The 17,072-nt window shown below is 41.6% G+C and overlaps 2 protein-coding genes across 5 annotated transcripts; both read left to right on the top strand.

The window, feature by feature from the left end:
* Nucleotides 1–1,470: 1,470 nt before the first annotated feature.
* Nucleotides 1,471–12,115, top strand: rnf20 (ring finger protein 20, E3 ubiquitin protein ligase). Of its 2 annotated transcripts, none has more exons than XM_068325303.1 (22): nt 1,471–1,565; nt 1,955–2,135; nt 2,256–2,324; nt 2,421–2,519; nt 2,626–2,773; nt 2,883–3,068; nt 3,184–3,299; nt 5,528–5,674; nt 5,780–5,854; nt 5,994–6,113; nt 6,726–6,905; nt 6,979–7,114; nt 7,210–7,331; nt 7,459–7,612; nt 7,705–8,029; nt 8,664–8,781; nt 9,329–9,478; nt 9,563–9,775; nt 10,126–10,251; nt 10,436–10,576; nt 10,676–10,780; nt 11,202–12,115. In XM_068325303.1, the coding sequence occupies exons 2-22, from the start codon at nt 1,965–1,967 to the stop codon at nt 11,376–11,378; spliced, it is 3,078 nt and encodes a 1,025-aa protein (XP_068181404.1). In that variant the 5' UTR covers nt 1,471–1,565; nt 1,955–1,964; the 3' UTR covers nt 11,379–12,115. The 2 variants fall into 2 exon arrangements, with proteins under 2 accessions (XP_068181404.1, XP_068181403.1); XM_068325302.1 differs by having other exon boundaries at nt 7,192–7,331.
* Nucleotides 12,116–12,285: 170 nt separating this feature from the next.
* LOC137602703 (voltage-gated monoatomic cation channel TMEM109-like) lies at nt 12,286–15,365 on the top strand. 3 transcript variants are annotated; one of them, XM_068325649.1, is made up of 5 exons: nt 12,286–12,637; nt 12,909–13,257; nt 13,574–13,633; nt 14,546–14,648; nt 14,898–15,365. In XM_068325649.1, the coding sequence occupies exons 2-5, from the start codon at nt 13,012–13,014 to the stop codon at nt 15,251–15,253; spliced, it is 765 nt and encodes a 254-aa protein (XP_068181750.1). In that variant the 5' UTR covers nt 12,286–12,637; nt 12,909–13,011; the 3' UTR covers nt 15,254–15,365. The 3 variants fall into 3 exon arrangements, with proteins under 3 accessions (XP_068181750.1, XP_068181751.1, XP_068181753.1); XM_068325650.1 differs by having other exon boundaries at nt 12,287–12,447; XM_068325652.1 differs by lacking the exon at nt 13,574–13,633 and having other exon boundaries at nt 12,288–13,257.
* Nucleotides 15,366–17,072: the final 1,707 nt, after the last annotated feature.

The following is a 17,072-nucleotide window of genomic DNA, read 5'->3' as shown; positions in this document are numbered from 1 at the left end:
CTATTAAGCCTCTAACTGGCCCTGTGAAGATTTTGCACCATTATTAACTAACTTAATGATTACTTCTATCATTATAATTATTTTCCTTTCAAATGTAAAGTAAGTATTAGGAATTCAGTTTTTGCTTTGTGTATCACAGGATCACCTTAGTCCATGTATTTCTGACATGTGTACCATCATTTAGGCAATACTGTACCTGCTTTTTCATGCTTTCACCCTCTATCTACCTCATGCGTCACTTTGCTTGTCAAACAGGTCATGTATAAACATAGTGATGTCTGAAAGTGTCCATACAAAAAGCTTGAATGGTGTTTGTGAAACTCTCAGGAGTGACCTCAGCAGACAGTGACATTTGAACTATGTTGGATGGGAGTAGATATGAGACTGGCAAATAAGCAAGCCAGGTTTTATGCAATCTGGACTCTGCTCGCAGTGCAATGTGCTCTTTAATAGTGATTAGTGGCGTTAAACATGTGTCCATTGATTTCTGTTTTCATGGGGGCTAACTGTATATACATCATATGAATGCATAAATCAAAGAGCTTTGCAAAAATTTATTTTGTTGTTTTTGTTATCAGATGATTACTACAATAATCCATAAACAGTGCAGCTGTAATATATTTATGGAGGTCTGGTAGTTCCAATCCAGCACAGCAGTAACACAAATTACCACTATTGTGGCACCATATTGCATTCACCACATCTGTTAATGCCAGTACTTCCAATGTAGGAGACATACAGTACATTGTCTTTAATTGTCAACACAATGTCTTACAATTATTACATTATATTACATTATATTACAGTATACCTACAATAAGACTATACCTACAATAAGACGGAAATACCCGAGGGCCCCTTGGGTATTTCATGGTTCATCTTCCTCAGTTTATTATTTGTCCTTTGTTTTGTGATTTTGTAAAACTAATAAATGAAATAATATAAGGTAGGGTCCTGTCATATGTAAAATTTGAGCCCTTATTAAATCAAATCCAACGAACAGTGCAATATTCCACTATTTTATTTGTTTAGCTACAAAAAACTTTTTTTCAATTTTCATTTTATTTTAGTGAAACATTGTGGAATTGTTGAATGTAAAAATGGATCCACATTTTTGTTTTACTCACTTTAATACATTAGGCTTTTCCATAATTTCCATTTATTGAGCATGAGTTGCTCAACTGATTTTCATGGAACTCCACAGAAAAGTGTGGTACTGTATACTTTCAGTGTAGAACTCATAAGTTTTAGAGGAAATCTGGATGAAGAGATTCAGCCATGACTTTTTTGTGTTTTGATGTAACAGAAGCCGGAGGGCTTCCAATGGAATTTAGATTAGAGTTTATTTTAATTAAAAGACTCATAGGATTTCTGCCAAGGCCTCACAGCCTGTAATGAACTTTCAGCCCAGCAGGTTCTCCTCCAGAACAGAAGGTGGCGCTGTTTCCTCGTACAGAACTACCCACTCAGAGGCGCTTCCGTTTCCGAGAGGCAGGGAGCCGCATCTAAAGCAGCCACAGGAGATTTTTTTTTAGTTCGCTATAAAAGTATTTGCTTAAAAATCGGTAAGATTTCCGTGAGGTGCTACTGACGTTAACAATATCTTAGATTAAGTACATGGTCGGGTCTGATACGAATTAGCTTTTGAGCGTCTGCAGCGCTTAGACCTGACGTTAGCAGCATGCTAATGTTAGCGTAACAGTGCACTTACTGATTCAATCAGTTCGCTCCGTTTTTAATTCATTTTATGTCCATTCAGCTGTAGATCACTTAACCTCACATAAGTAAAGTTTCAGAGACAACATTAATACACTTTGAACGGCATCTCGGCAACTTTATGAACAACATACTCGTTCTGGAAAACCAACTGAATCCAAAGAGCGCTAGCATCATTTAGTCCTCAGGTGTTGTTCTTTTATTATTACTGTATTATCTTTTCTTTTTCCCGTGTCAGGATATTAGGGATGTCGGGACAGAAGCGTCCTGCAGACCCCAGCGGTCCCTCGTCCTCCGGTGCGCCCCCTGAGAAACGGAGGGAGAGGGAGGGAGAGGACGGAGGACCGGGGGTCAGCACCGCTGCCGGGGGGAGCACCGCGGTGGAGACTGTCATTAAGCTGGGAGGAGTGTCCAACTCAGTGAGCCCCCTTTTCTGTTTTCACCATACTGTTACTGTGTTTGTTTACTGTAGTCAAGACACGTAACGTGTTTGTTTAGGTGTATTTTCTTTGTTTATGGTTGAATAATTTCCTTTTCAGGAAGAACAAGACATCAAGGCTCTCCAAGCTAAGAATAGGAAATTGGGGGAAGCTCTTGATCTAAGACAAGTGAGCCAACTCTCAAATACTTGTTTACAACTCAGAACCTTGAAGCTCTACCTGTTTGGGACAAAAAAAGTTGATTGCTTGCTTTTTGGTTTTCAGGTGATTGAGGATGAATTGCGTGAGCGAATTGAGAGACTAGAGACCCGTCAGGCCACTGATGATGCTAGTCTTCTGATCCTTAATAGATACTGGAACCAGGTAAGAGTGCAGACAAGGAGGCAAAAAATACATCTACTTGTTAACATCAACAGTCTTCTGTCCTATCCAGATTAAATCATCCTAATGTCATGCCACTCTCTTTCAGTTTGATGAAAACGTTCAGCTAACCATCAGGCGTTATGATAGAGCAAACAGTGAACCTGAGAAGTCACAAGCAGCTGAGGGACGGAGCCTCAAGCCAGAAACTCCTGAGCCTGATGGAGACTCCAACCAGGAGAGGGCAAAGGACAGAGGTAAAAACTGAGCTTAACGTCGATCTCAATCTTAACAGCAATACCAAGCAGATATTTGATTATCAAACAAGTTAACAGCCCCAAAACTTCTTCTGATGATGTCACTCAGGCCAACAGGGAGAAGCAGCCAACTCTTTCCTGGCCACACTGGCAAGCAGCAGCAGTGAGGAGATGGAGGCAGAGCTTCAAGAGAGGGTGGAGTCCAGCCAGAAGCAGGCAACCCATGTGATGGAGATCTATGAATGTCTGAAGAGCACTGTGGACCAACTGAAGGCAGAGCTAGACTCAGGAACGGGTGGGGAAAGCAGACATCATGATTGCACAGCTTTCTATATAACACATTTATGATGAATGAATTTAGTTTGTGTTATGACAGCGTTAAAGTTTAATATTGTTGCTTTTCTTTCCAGAGGGCACTTTATGGCTGGCAGCTTCCAAACTGAACGCCCTTCTAACCACAGAAAATGAGCGACTGCAGCAGTTGACAGAAGACCTGAAGCAGAAGCACAGTCACATGACAAGTGAGGTACAAATTCAGTCATCCTTATTCCTCATATTTCTCCTTACATTGGTGAGTTGCACCTCACAAACTTAATTGATTTTGTAAATGTATGCATATTCTGAATTTCATGCCAGTAACACATCTAAAAAAATTAGATGGGACCAAAAAAATAAGTTGGGACAATGTCAGTAAAGTTGTGACACTTTACTGAATCAATCCACAACTAAAGTGAGTCACTGGTAGCAAGTGATATTACAAGGTGTGAAGGGGTCTCTTCAAATGGTTCAAAAGTTTCAACACATTGTGGAAATCAACTTGGACAAAGTTTTTATTTCAATGTACAATTGCAAAAAAATTTAAGGAGTTCAGGTCGATATGATCAAAAGATTCTGAGAACCTGGAGAAATCTCTGCGTGCAAGGGGGAGGACCAAAACCAAAATTGAGCATATGACTCTCAATTAATAAGGCAGCACTGCTTTTAAAACAGACGTGATTCTTTGAGGCATGTCGCCTCATGAGCTTCAGAACACTTCTGAAATTCTTTACCAAGTAAACACACTTTGATGCATCTATAAATGGAAGAAAGACTACCATAAGAAATACAGGCCCCTTTCAAATCCACTAACATTAAATAACATTAAATGTTGGTGGATCTGTGGTAACATTAAATACAAGCAAACAAGATTGTGATGTTTGTCACACTGAAGATCTGTCTTCCTTTAAGTGTTTCAGTCAATATTTGAAAATTGCCTCTGACATAAAGATCCATGGTTTCCATAGAAAAGAGCCTGAAGCAAGCTCTATCACTCAACGTTAAGAGAGAGAATGCTAGGGAGGTGTCATTGTTTAAAGAAATGCTGCTCTAAGTTATTATGATAGTTAAGGTAGAAGGTCAGGATCTCCCTGTTCCCAAAAACTATGTTGAGGGAATGCAACTGATTGTTGCATACCACCTCTGAGTGCAAAAGAAAAACAAGTCACTAACAGTCAGAATCAGACAGTCAACTGGATTTTTGCACTATAACTCCAAACTCATTGTTACACTGGGCCTAAGAGCAATCCAGTACATTTAATTCAATTTTGATTCAATTTACTGTATTGGCCCGAATATAAGACAGTGTTTTTTGCATTGAAATAAGACTGAAAAAGTGGGGATCGTCTTATATTCGGGTCTAGACATTATACCCATGCACAACGCTAGATAGCGCCAGATATTTTTAAAGCGAATGCTGAACTAATTCCCCAGGCCAAAGTGAACCCCTGTCACGAAGAAGAAAAATAAAAATAGCCGTAGCACGAAGCAGAAAAATATAAAATAGTGGTAAGAAAGAAAAGAAAAAAAATAAGAGAAAGATAACAGAAAATGGAGAAACGTAGCGACCATCTGGAGAAAAGTGGGTCGAAGATCAGCCAGGTTAACCGGCAGCTGAGGAGAAGTTACGATGCAAAAAAATGTTGCATATCAAATGCTCTGACCGGCAGTGAGGTTGACGTGCTGTGGAAGGAGCCAGAGGATGGGAGTGAGGACAGTGACACTGAGCACAGCGAGGCAGTGGATGTTTGCGAGGAGTAATGTTCTGACATGACAGATCTCAGCTACTCTCAAGTTTAAACCAGTTTGCATTATTTTATTGCACTACAGTTTTTCTCTCGAATATAGTGTTATAATTATTTGTTTCAGATGTACTGTAATTATTTTCTCTATAAAAATTTGGTGTTCAAAAAGTCTTGAGCCTTGAAAAAGAGGATTCGTCTTATAATCGGGCCAGTACGGTAATATATTTTAATAATCCCCGAAGGGAAATTAAGAGCACACTCTAGTTAGTCCAATCAAACCACACGCATATGTTAGTGTGTACAGGCCCTGAACACACAAACACACACAGGGGGGCCTGTACGCATGCACAGGAGGTAGAGTGGCAGGCAGCTCCTTTGTGGTGCGCCCCAAATGAGCAACTTGTAAGGGGGATGACACCTCCCACTGTCAGCTCAACTCTGGATGTTTGGTTTTTTTTGGGGGCGGGAGCGGGAATCGAACTGCTGACCTCTGAACATTGGATGACCCGCTCTACCGCGCGCTCTACCACTGAGCCACTGCTGCCCCACATTGCTCATTTAAAGAAAATACTCATTATTGCCGTGTGACGTTACTCTGTGAGTTAGTGGTATCTTGAGCAGCATGTGCAATTTCCTCCGGGATTAATAAAGTATAAATCGATCTAATATGTCCCTCTGTCCCTGCCTTGTCCAGTCACGGCCTCTGGGTCGTGCAGCCAACAAAGCAGACCAGCGTGTCAACGAGCTTCAGGTCCTGATTGAGGAGCTCCAGTGGGACATGGAGAAGATCCGCCGCCGAGAAAACAGACTGAATGCACACCTGATTGAAATTCTGGAAAGGGTGAGGATGTGTTCTTTGTTTGTGTCTCGTGCATTTTTGAATGTCGCAAAAATGTTGTCATGTCACATCAGAGCATGTTGTAATAGTCCCTGTAATTCCTCCCAGGTGAACAGTAAAGGCTATAAAGTGTGTGGGGAGGCCAGCAGTGTTTGTGGGACCATCACCATTAACAAGAGAAAGGTAGATCCTTTGTTTAATTTGCTAATAAAGACAGAGATGTGAAATGAAGGATCCCTTCAGATCTTTTTTTTGTTGTTTTTGTTCTACAGCTTTGCTCTGCAACAAAAGAAAAATTCACATTTTATTATCTCCTTTAAAGTTTGAAGAAATGAACAGTGAGATGGAGGAGAATCGAGAGCTGGCTGACAATCGCCTCACTGAGCTGCAGAAACTCCAGCAGGACCTGCAGAGTGTTCACCAAGAGAACAACAACATGAAGGTTCTTCCCACACAATCTTTTGACTGTAGGATGATGGAGTTCTATGAATGTGTTCACCACGATTACTGCAATACTGAAAACGAACAGAATCACATGCAGTAAAAACACACTTAATTCTAGAATGCTAGTTATCACAGAATTTACCAAAAATGTGGGTAAAATCAATAAAATAATAATTGTTCACTCATTTTACATTTTCACGCTTAACCCAAATAAGCAGAAACAACTCGAATCATCCTTAAAACTGAGAAATACAAACAGCTACTTTTAGAACATTTTTCAATTGAAGCACTTTATTTTACAACATGAATGTTATATTTTGCTGTGTTTTGAGAAATGTTCTTAATTAAATGTGCAGTTTTTTCTTATTTCATGTTAATTAATATTCATTCAAAAGAGAGAAAATCTTGTTAAACTGCTGAAGTTTTATTCATCTACCACTCGTATCTGGATTATTCTGACAAAGAGAAACTAGGAAAAAATAAAATGAGGAGAATTTAGCAGTACCTAAACTAAATCTCTTGTGAGCATAGTTCTTGCAGCACACAGTCCTCAGATGTATAAAAGCTGTATTGATTAAAGGGCCTTTATATGTTTCCTCTCTGTTCTCAGGCGGAGCTGCTAAGTCGAGCGGAAGGCATGGTCAAAGAGACGTCTGAGTATCGTTGTCTACAGTCACAGTTTTCCGTGCTCTACAACGAGTCTTTGATCCTCAAGGCCCAGTTAGATGAGACACGCGCTCGTCTCAACACCACCAGGACAGCAAGGCTTCGACAGCTGGAGCACATGGAGGTAAGTGTGTACGTTCACGTCACTTCTGCTTCACCTTTCGTCCTCTACTTACATTCATCCTATCTGTGCGCAGAATGACGAAGTGGCTCTGCAGAGGAAAGTTCGTACGGAGGTGTTCCAGCTGGAAGACACGCTGGCTCAGGTTAGGAAGGAGTACGAGATGCTGCGCATCGAGTTTGAGCAGACTCTTGCTGCCAACGAGCAAGCAGGTAACCAATACTGTTTGGTTGAACTGGTGCGTTAATTCACTTTAAATAGCAACACGTTGTCTCTTTTTCTGTTTAAGTATGCCTTGTTCTCTCAGGTCCCATTAACAGGGAAATGCGTCACCTGATCAGCACACTGCAGACACACAACCAGCAGATGAAGGGAGAGGTGGTGAAATACAAGATTAGACTGAGAGAGGCTCAATCCGAGCTGAATCAGGTGGGTCAGATGGACACAAAGAGAAGCTTGTTAAGTCCCCTACTTGCCAAAATAAGAAACTAAATTTTGGATTAGTTTACGGCAAACAACCATGACCCTGAAACACGCTTGTCTGCTGCTTCTTTAGGTCCGTGCCTCAAAGGGCAGTACCATCCTCCAGTCCCAGTCAAGCACAGAGATTGACGTGAAGGATGAGACGACCTCTCCTATGCCAGCCATCTCAGGGGAACCTGTGATCAAAACAGATCCTGACAACGGCTCCTCAACACCCAACCGCCCTGGTAACCAACACCAGCTGATCGTGTCGCTATGATACATATTACAACTGTTCCGGTAGTGGGCCTGTCCCTCACTTTGCTGTGCACTTCTGCAGGAGCCCCAGTGAAAACTGAGCCAGGAGTAGAACCTGAGACACCTGTAAAAGAGGAGGAGAAAGAAGAGAAGAAGGAGAAGGAGGAAAAGAAAGAAAAGGATACGATAAAGAAAGAGGAGAAAGATCGAGAGCGGGAGAGAGAGAAGGAAAGGGAGAGAGAGAGGCTAACCCGAAGCAGTGGAAGCAGCAGTGTGATAAAGGAGGAGAAGGAAAAGCCTGGCAGCAGCAGCCAACTTGAGGAGTCGGTTGGAGAGCGCCCCCCTGTGGTCGGTGGTTCAAAGAGGAAAGAGATGGAACAGCTGAAGATTGTCAGAGCAGAGCTCAAGTATGTCTCCAGAGTGAAAGTTTTTTTTGTTTTTGGATGAAAGTTTAACTGCCTAATAGTCCAAGTTCTTGCAAATTTCTTCACACACGCAGAACCTAGAGCTCAGGATAACATCACAACAGCCTGCATGAACACAGGTCATCACAATATCATGTTACTGTACTGTTGAATAATTAAAATTGATTAAAAATTAGATGATGACCTTGAGAAAACCAGGTCAAAGTCAAATTTCAATTTTTGTACATCCCCCCCCCCATATCACAGGAACTAGATAAGATCAAGGTCAAATTTTCACTTTTATAACTTTTTTCGGTACACATACCTGAAACCTGATAAAATATAATGGCAAAACAAAAAGTAACATTTTCAGGAAGCCAGAGGCACAAAAATGTGTAGGTCAGGGTAAAATTTTGAATTCAGGGGTGTCGAGGGATGTTGCGGTCTCTGACAGCCTTGTTTTGAATTCAGATTATCTTACGGTAATATTTTGGTCTTTATTATTAATTCTTGAGAATAAGAAAATACTTCCATGAACATTTTTAGTTATTAGAGGAAAAGTGGCTTTTGGTTTTTTTTTTTATGATGTGGGATGATGGAGGTGGTTTTTATTTGAATGGTCTTCTTTACTGTGCAGGAAAGCACAGGAATCCCAGAGGGAGATGAAGCTGCTGCTGGACATGTACCGCTCAGCACCGAAGGAGCAGCGAGACAAAGTCCAGCTCATGGCTGCGGAGAAAAAGTCCAAATCAGAGGTGAGAGACTCAGCACGGACTTCTTTCCTGACCTGCTTTTGTCCTATTTTACAAATTCACTCCTTGTTTTATTGAACAGAGAAACAAAATATATGAAGAGAGATTACAAAAGCCCTTCGAGTGACTGTGAACATGCTTGATTGTTTTCTAAAGGGTTTCCAGCAGCAGGACATTCCTCCAAAGAATTAAGTGATGTTCTGGCCTTATAGAAAATACAGCATACGACCTGTCTAAGTCAGACTGGTTGGCAGGAAATGTGGAAAAACTGATAGCTGTCAGAGATGAATGAAACATCAGTGCTGTAGTGTAACAGAGCTGTCTAATACCATTCATACCATACCCGGCGGCGCAGGAAATGGTGTATAACTGTTGCAACTCCAAATATGTGATTGATCCTATTTGCCCAGGGGTGGAGAACATAATACATTATACACAGCATAATACAAATGTGCAAATGCAAATGTGAGATTCAGTTCATTACATCAAAATCGATTCTTCTGGATATTAGTGCTACATTTGTCATGATGGATGATAATCCTGAATCCAGGGAGACGAGCTGCGGCAGAGGCTGAGGGAGCTAGAGGAGCGGGAGAGGAGGGAGGGTAAGAAAATGGCAGACGAAGAGGCTCTCAGAAAGATCCGCTCTGTGGAGGAGCAGATCGACATCCTCAACAAGAAGCTCTCCATAGCAAAACAGGTGTGTAATATGCTATGTTTCATTTAATGCACTCTCATGGCCTCCTTTCACTCCGGACGTGTTACGCTCCTGCTTCCTCTGCAGGAAGAGGATGCGCTGCTGAGTGAGATGGACGTGACGGGCCAGGCCTTTGAGGACATGCAGGAACAGAACATTCGTCTCATGCAGCAGCTCAGAGAAAAAGACGATGCCAACTTCAAGTTGATGAGCGAGCGGATCAAGTCCAACCAGATCCACAAGCTACTAAAGGAGGAAAAGGAGGAGCTAGCTGATCAACTGCTGACTCTAAAGACTCAGGTGAGTCACCGCTCATCACAGTAATGCACAATTTGCAAACAAGGGTTTGTTCAGGCATGTTTGTGACCTAACTTGGGGCCACAGCTACCTGTAGACATTTCTCACTTGATATGAATCATGGATGACATTTAATGACAAAAATACAATCACATTCGCTTTGCAGCAAAGCGATTTGCTCAAAAGTAAATTTAAAAAATTTGGATTGAGAAAGTCTTCACATTTTATTCCACACAAGCAACTGTCCATTGTTATGTTAATGTCTTTACCCAAATTCTGTTTCTTCACGTTAATACTCCAGTTGTAATCCATTCTAATCTTTGTTTGTAATCTCTATTTTTGGGGATTATCAGGTCGACGCCCAACTACAGGTGGTACGGAAGCTTGAGGAAAAGGAGCGGCTCCTGCAAGGCACCATCAGCACTGCAGAGAGAGAGTTGGCTCTCCGAACACAAGCCTTGGACATGAATAAACGCAAGGTAACCTAGCTCGGTTATGATGCCACACCTGCAAAGTAAACTGATCCTTCAAAGGGAGAGCTGTTAGAAAGGAGTTTGAGTTTAGGTTGATAAGAGCTTCTTAAACACACTTTCAAGGTAAATGAAGAATTTTTCAATATGGGAAGAAGGAAAAATTGAAGTCACCTGTCTGTTCATCCTGCAGGCTCAAGACTCTGCCCTGCTTTCGGAGGAGGTGAGGAGCCAGCTGGAACAGGTTCAACAGAGACTCAGTCTGGTGAGAGAGGAAGTTGTGGAGAACAGCATCTCCAGGGAGAAAGAGTCCTTTAACGCCAGACGAGCACAGGTAACAACACACGCAGATAAACGTGTGCACACACACAAATGAGTCAAAAGGACAGACAGAACCTGGTTTTCATGCAGAGCTGTTTACTTTGTATTTCAGGAGGACATCTCCAAACTAAGGAGAAAGATTGAGAAGGCCAAGAAACCAGCTGAGAAAATCAGTAATGGCGATGATATTCTAAATGAAGAAATCAATGATTACAAGGTGGGTTTCCTGGACGCAGACCTAATTGAAATCTCAAACCTGCAAAGTCTTAGCCTCACATTTTGTGCAAAAAACTGTTACATATTGCAGGGCGTTAACTTAGAAGATTTCGCATTTGTATACTGAACGTAAAGCTACTGCCAGCGGCTAATTAGCTTAGCGTGGAATGGCAACTGGCAAAAAGCAACCCTTTTTCTCTGAGTGTAATCATGTCCACCTGTCGCATGCGGTAGTCTTCAGAAGGAAAAAAGTTATGTTTCCTTTGTTTAAACCATGGAATCCAACAGTTTTAGTTTCTTGTGGTTTGATCCTGACTGACAGCTGGATGTATTTTTTTCTAGGAATTGCAAAAGTTTCAGTTTATGTCCAAAAGGTTTTCTAAATTAACTGCTCAACTTGTTCATTTCCTGATCTCTCCCAGGCACGCCTGACGTGTCCATGCTGCAACTCTCGGGTGAAGGACGCCGTACTGACGAAGTGCTTCCACGTCTTCTGCTTTGAGTGTGTTAAGACTCGTTATGATACACGTCAGAGGAAGTGCCCCAAATGCAACGCCGCTTTTGGAGCAAACGACTTCCACCGTATTTACATCGGCTAAAGCTGCGGTTCTACGCATACACTGGCGCGAATAAAGATTCCACGGAATGGACAGTTGTACAAATACTGCCGGGAACAAGACTCGACACACAGAACATGTTCCCCTCCTGATCATACTGGACACGATCAGCGTGACACGGCTGGAGGGTTCCGTTTTGTTGCTCTGAACTGAATGCTTTTTAACTTTTTTGACTAAATTCAATGTCTTCTGTCCACCATCCAGTGTCGTATGTTGTCACACACTGAGATCTCTCTGTGCGTGTATTAGAACAGGCGATTTATAAAGCCCCATCTCAAAATAAAGGTTGTAAAAAATGTTCGTGATCCACTCCGGAATTTTGCAGTTTGTTCTTTTACACGGCCCACCCTTCCATTCAGCTTTAGTCTAGACTATCAAGTAGTTTATAGGTAAGTCAAACGGGTTTTCAAAAATCGCTCTTTCAATGTTCAACAGTGGAAAAGTTATTCCTGAGTCCACCCCTTTATCTGGATCCACTTAAGATGTGAGTGGATTCTTCCCAGCTGCCGGCAAGGCTCCCTCAAAGTTTCATGATAATCAGGTCATTACTCTGCCTGTAATCCTGTTCACAGCGAACCAGACTGAAGACATGGTCTTTGCGGTGTGATGTTATGGTGCTGAGCCTCCTTGCTGTTTAATTTTAGATGAAACCTGACTCTTCTGAAATTGGACTTGTTTGTATGTGCTGTCCTACTAGTTATTAAACTGTTCATCTTGTTTGTCGATTTTACTTTTATTTTTTGACTTTTATTCCCTTTTTAATGTCTATCAAACCCTTGAATTACTGTTTACATTTGACTTGGAACATAAAACCACAAATCCCAGTGTGCAAATCTGTGTTAATCTGCCCCTCCTTCTCGTCGTCTCCCTACATGAAGACGTGTTTACGCACCAGCTTGTGGGTGAAACGCTCGAAGGACGGGAGCGTCCCGAGGAAACAAGAAGGGAGGTCTTAAAGCTTGTGCAACATAATCCATCATAGCAGTGGATTTCATGCAACCTCCGACACAAAGGAACACCCAATTTGAGGGTTGCTGAGCTCAGATCTGAAGTAAGAGGCTTTGGGAGGCTCGTGGTCGGCCCCACGTCACCGCGTTTTACTGCTTTCTTTTACGCACAAAAGCTGCATTTTTTGGATACATTTCTGCTCCTCATGATTTTCCCTTCCTGCTGCGTCCGGGTGGATTACGATCAACGCTGGATTCACTCCTGAAACCGTTTCTTACCAAATACAGCTACTGGTAATGACGGAGCGATCCGAGATTAGGCATTGAAGCTCTGCCAAAGTTTATAATTAAATAATCTTCTTTCTTTTTTTTTTTCTTTTTTTTTTTAGTAGTAGTTTTTATCAAAAATTTCATTTTACTTTGCAAATAGGAAATTTGAATCACGTTGTGCGTGGGTTTTTTTTAAAGCTGACACGGCTTTCCCTCGTGTATTTATTTGCCGGTTATGAACTGCAATTCAATTTAAGTTTTAGACAGAAGTCATTTGTAAGTTTTTGATTTGCAGGTCCGTCTTCAGTCACGTAACGCGAGCTGCTCGACTTGATCCCGGCGGCAGCTCCAACCTGTGCGCACACATTTTTTCTGCCATTGTTCTCAAGTCCCCGACAATGCTGTTTGGTGCGTCTGGCTCTGGGCGCGGTGGGAACGACATGCGTCGGCTTTTCCTCAACATCTGTGTGTTGGTGTTCGGGTTGGCGCTGGTATGGGCTGGAGCCGAAGCAGAGGAGGCCAAGCCGTCCGTGGACAGCCCGCCTGTGGTCACCCTGCGGACCATTGTTACAGGAACCTGTCAGGAGGTCCAGCGTTACGCAGAGTCGGTGGTGGGAAGCGGCGTGATGCGCTCCGTAGCTGAGGTACGGACGGTGGCGCACAGCCGGCCAGTAAACTTATATACTCCTTTGTTACTATCCTGCTTTACTTAATTGGTTGAACTTGAGAGATTTGTAACTGTGATCAATAACTGACTGCTAACAACTTTTCAACTCCAACCCTGTCACCTTTCCCAATCCGTTTCCTCGCCCTTCACACACACATCTCTCTCTCCCGTCTCGCCCCTCAAAATGCTAATCTCGCTTCATCCCCTGATCTCCTCTACCCTCACTGATCATTTACAACCCCTCACCCATTCATGCTCCTGGTTCCACCCCACTGTGGCTCCTCTTTCCCCAGAGTGCCGTGTTGTTTCTTGAGTCATTACTTGGTCAGGACAACGTCTATACAGTGGCCATGGTAAGAAAGCTCTTGGGTGTTTCTGTTTAGTTAGTATAGATGAAGAGAAACAATCCATGAGGCTGTGCCAGTTTGTGCCATAATATTTGCATGAAGCTGCATTATAACTCTACTTGGAGTAATAAGAGTCTGTGCTGGTAAAAAGCCTGAAATTGTTCAACGCACCTCTGTTTGTAGCTCTGAATGTAAAATCAAGGTGTGATCCTAGGAGGGAATGATTCATAGAGGAGAAGTGAATCCTTAAATAAATCATTATCACTTCCCAGTATGTTTTTCAGACAGAAAATCCACTCTAATCTGCTTTTAATCAAGCAATATAAAATTATAGTACTGTATGTTTGGCAGCTCATAGAATAACACTGCAATTTTATTTTTTACTGTTTTGTTGCCTTTAAATGAATCCTCCTCACTCTGAGAGACAAACGCTTGGATCTTGTTCCAAAATGCTGGCCAGTCCTCATGTGTGTTCTTGTGTGTGGAGCAACAGGTGCAGATAAGATACGTGTCAAACTTGCTGGGCTTCCACTGACCTTGACTGACAAGCTTAACTTTGTGTGTTGTGTGATTTTGGGGTGAGTGTAGTCTGTGCAGGAATAGAGAGCCACTCTGCAGCTGTCAGGTACATACACAGCTGTTTGTCACAGTCAACAATACAGACAATCTTCTGTCGTAAGGTGCAGCTTAGCAGCACATGAAGAGTTCTGTATTAATATAAGCACCAGTTTTGAACATTTGGATCAACTACATGAAATAACAGATCTTAGTGTTGCACAAACCAGATATAACCACTGCATTGGAACCGATAGAATACATCTCTACTAATTGTGCTTTTGTAATCCTTTCATATTCTTACTCTTTCTTGACTGATACTGTGTGAATAACAACTAAAACTTTTCTTCTTTTCCAATACAGTTTTTCCAGACAGTGATCCGTTTCCTGGCTGAAGGAGCTGCCAGTGGCCTGAACGTTATCGCTGTTTATGTCGCTGAGATCCTCAGGGTTACGGGATTCGATGGTACGTTCTGGGTTGGCTAATTTTCATGTGTGCAGTTGAGCTACTGAGTGTGTGTTTTGGCTTTGCTTCTTGTTCTACTTTCTTTCCTATTGTCATACAGGATCTGTGGCAGTGAAACTTTTAATTGCAAGGATTTTCTTTGCCACTCCTTTTAACATGAATGTTTACCAAGTTTTTCTTCTTAGGCAACAGGTGAGTGCTTTGAAGTTTTTTGCTCTGAAAATAAGTCTGGATTTATTCCTTTCATAGTTGCACAGACAATGCCCCGCTTCACTCCAGAGGGTGTGACTGCAATTGCCCAATGGGGTCTGGTGGCCCTCATCGGCTACTGGCTGCTGACCATCATTCTTCGTCTGCTGATTGGTGTGGTGAGGCAGGTGTTCTGGCTGGTGAAAACAGTCTTGGCACTCTGGCTTTTTGGACTGATTGTGACCGACAAGACCGCCACTGCGGACACTACAGCGGTTCGACTGGGCGTCCTGGTGCTGGGATGTGTCGTTTTGACTCTGCTCACATCAGGCTCTGAAAAGACTTTGTCAGTGGACCACCGTCTGAGTTCACTGGAGGGCCGGCTGAAAGCAGTGGAAAAGAGGAAAGCAGAGTAGTGATAAAAAAGGCTGAGTTGGGATGAACAATGGTGATGGTAATGTTGGTTTAGAAAAGTTTTTGTGTGCATATCAAACTATTATGGGAAATAAAGTCTCTGGGAGTTATAATGAAAAATGCTGTTTTTGTTTCCTGTCAGTAAAAAGCTTAAACTCATAGGATATTCTAATTAGCATGAACACCCAATCACATACAGAAGTATTAAAAGGCAGCAAGAATAAGAATAGTGGAGGCAGAATTTTTGGGTAGTTTGATAAATCAGACTGTGAACTCTCTTTTCTACAATCATGCAAAAATTAAAAAGACATGCAAAATCTTTTGGGGCCACAACCGTAAAAAACAAAACAAACTATTTCTTATTCCTAACACCAAAATACTTTCTGGCCATTAATACACATGAAATTATCTGTCTAAACTTGCAGAATCAGCAGCAATACAGGCGCTGTGTATGACTGCCCCGGTGGTTATTGAGAGCTGATTCAGAAGTCGACTTGGTCGTCCACTTACTTACTAACCTTCACCTGTGGTCATGAGTCTTCCCCGTCAGGTGGCTGGACTGAGCAGGGAAACAGCTTCTGCTTCTCTGCGTCAAAATTTGACCTCATGGTGGTCTTAGAAGAAACACAGTCAGGACACATCAAAGTCATGGGTGTATGTGTGTGTATATAAGTGAAAATGTTTTACGGCATGTAACATTAAGGGAAAGATAACAGTTTAAGGGAATTCATCCAATAGATATATATCTATAGATCTATCTATATAGATATAAAAAAAACTAGTCTGGAACAAACTGGATGGACTGCTGGAGGCCTTTCTGTGATGCTCCATCTGAGTGGAATAATCTGACCTTGATTCCAGAATGATTTTTCTTGTAACTAACCATGCAGCAGCTGAACTCATTTCTCTCCTCTTCACTGTGTGGTGAAGTGGCAAGTAGGCCAGACACGAAGCCAGAGTGACACTAACTGTGAAGTCCCCTGTGTCACTGTTTCTCTGCATCGTTACAGAGCGAGAGATCAACAATTGTGATTCTTCACACAACTTAACCTGCAACATTATTTGGGGATTATTTCCTTGCAAAATTCAAATGCCTAATAGGATTACAAAGGTGTGTAAATGGAGCCTTTAGCTTTAATGTTGGATCTTTGGTTCTAAGTCAGCCTCTTTATTTTTTTAGTTCTGTGTCAGATCACTGATTTTGGTTGTGTGACACATATCCTCAGCATTTTCAACAAAATAAAAACAAAAACTGGTATATTCTTGAAGAGGAAGAACAAAAGAGATTCAAGTGCAAACATTTGGATTTACATTCTTCAGCAATCTTCAAATAAACCTTAATTTTGCTCCAGCTTGCTAAATTTATGTAAAAATAAAAAGTAAAGGCTGTTTACTTTAATTTTGCTTTTAATACAATGAAAAAATGTGTTTATCAGAAATAACGCCACAATTAATGTTATTTCTAGTCATAGACATGTTCCACTTTTAAGGTATTATTTATTATTATTTTGTACTTAGCATAAAAATAGAGGGATTATTTAATTAGTATACAACCTTCTATTAAATCAAAATATCTGATAGTTGTCAGCAGGACTAACTTCAAAATTAACTCAGCATATAATATTTTAATGCAGTTTTTAGCCATTTATAGCCTTAAATAAAACACATTTCCACTCTTAAAAGTTTAATATAAAATAATGTATTTCTGTTGACTGGTTGTGTTTGGGTTAGATTTGGCCTATCTGCAATTTAATCTGACAAGAGATTACTATCGTGCCATTTTTTGCACAACAAAAATCCTCTGCTCCATTTAATTTGTTC

This window comes from Antennarius striatus, chromosome 10 (genome assembly GCF_040054535.1).
Source record: "Antennarius striatus isolate MH-2024 chromosome 10, ASM4005453v1, whole genome shotgun sequence".
NCBI classification, from domain to species: domain Eukaryota; kingdom Metazoa; phylum Chordata; class Actinopteri; order Lophiiformes; family Antennariidae; genus Antennarius; species Antennarius striatus.
This window is presented reverse-complemented; position numbering and strand designations above follow the sequence as displayed.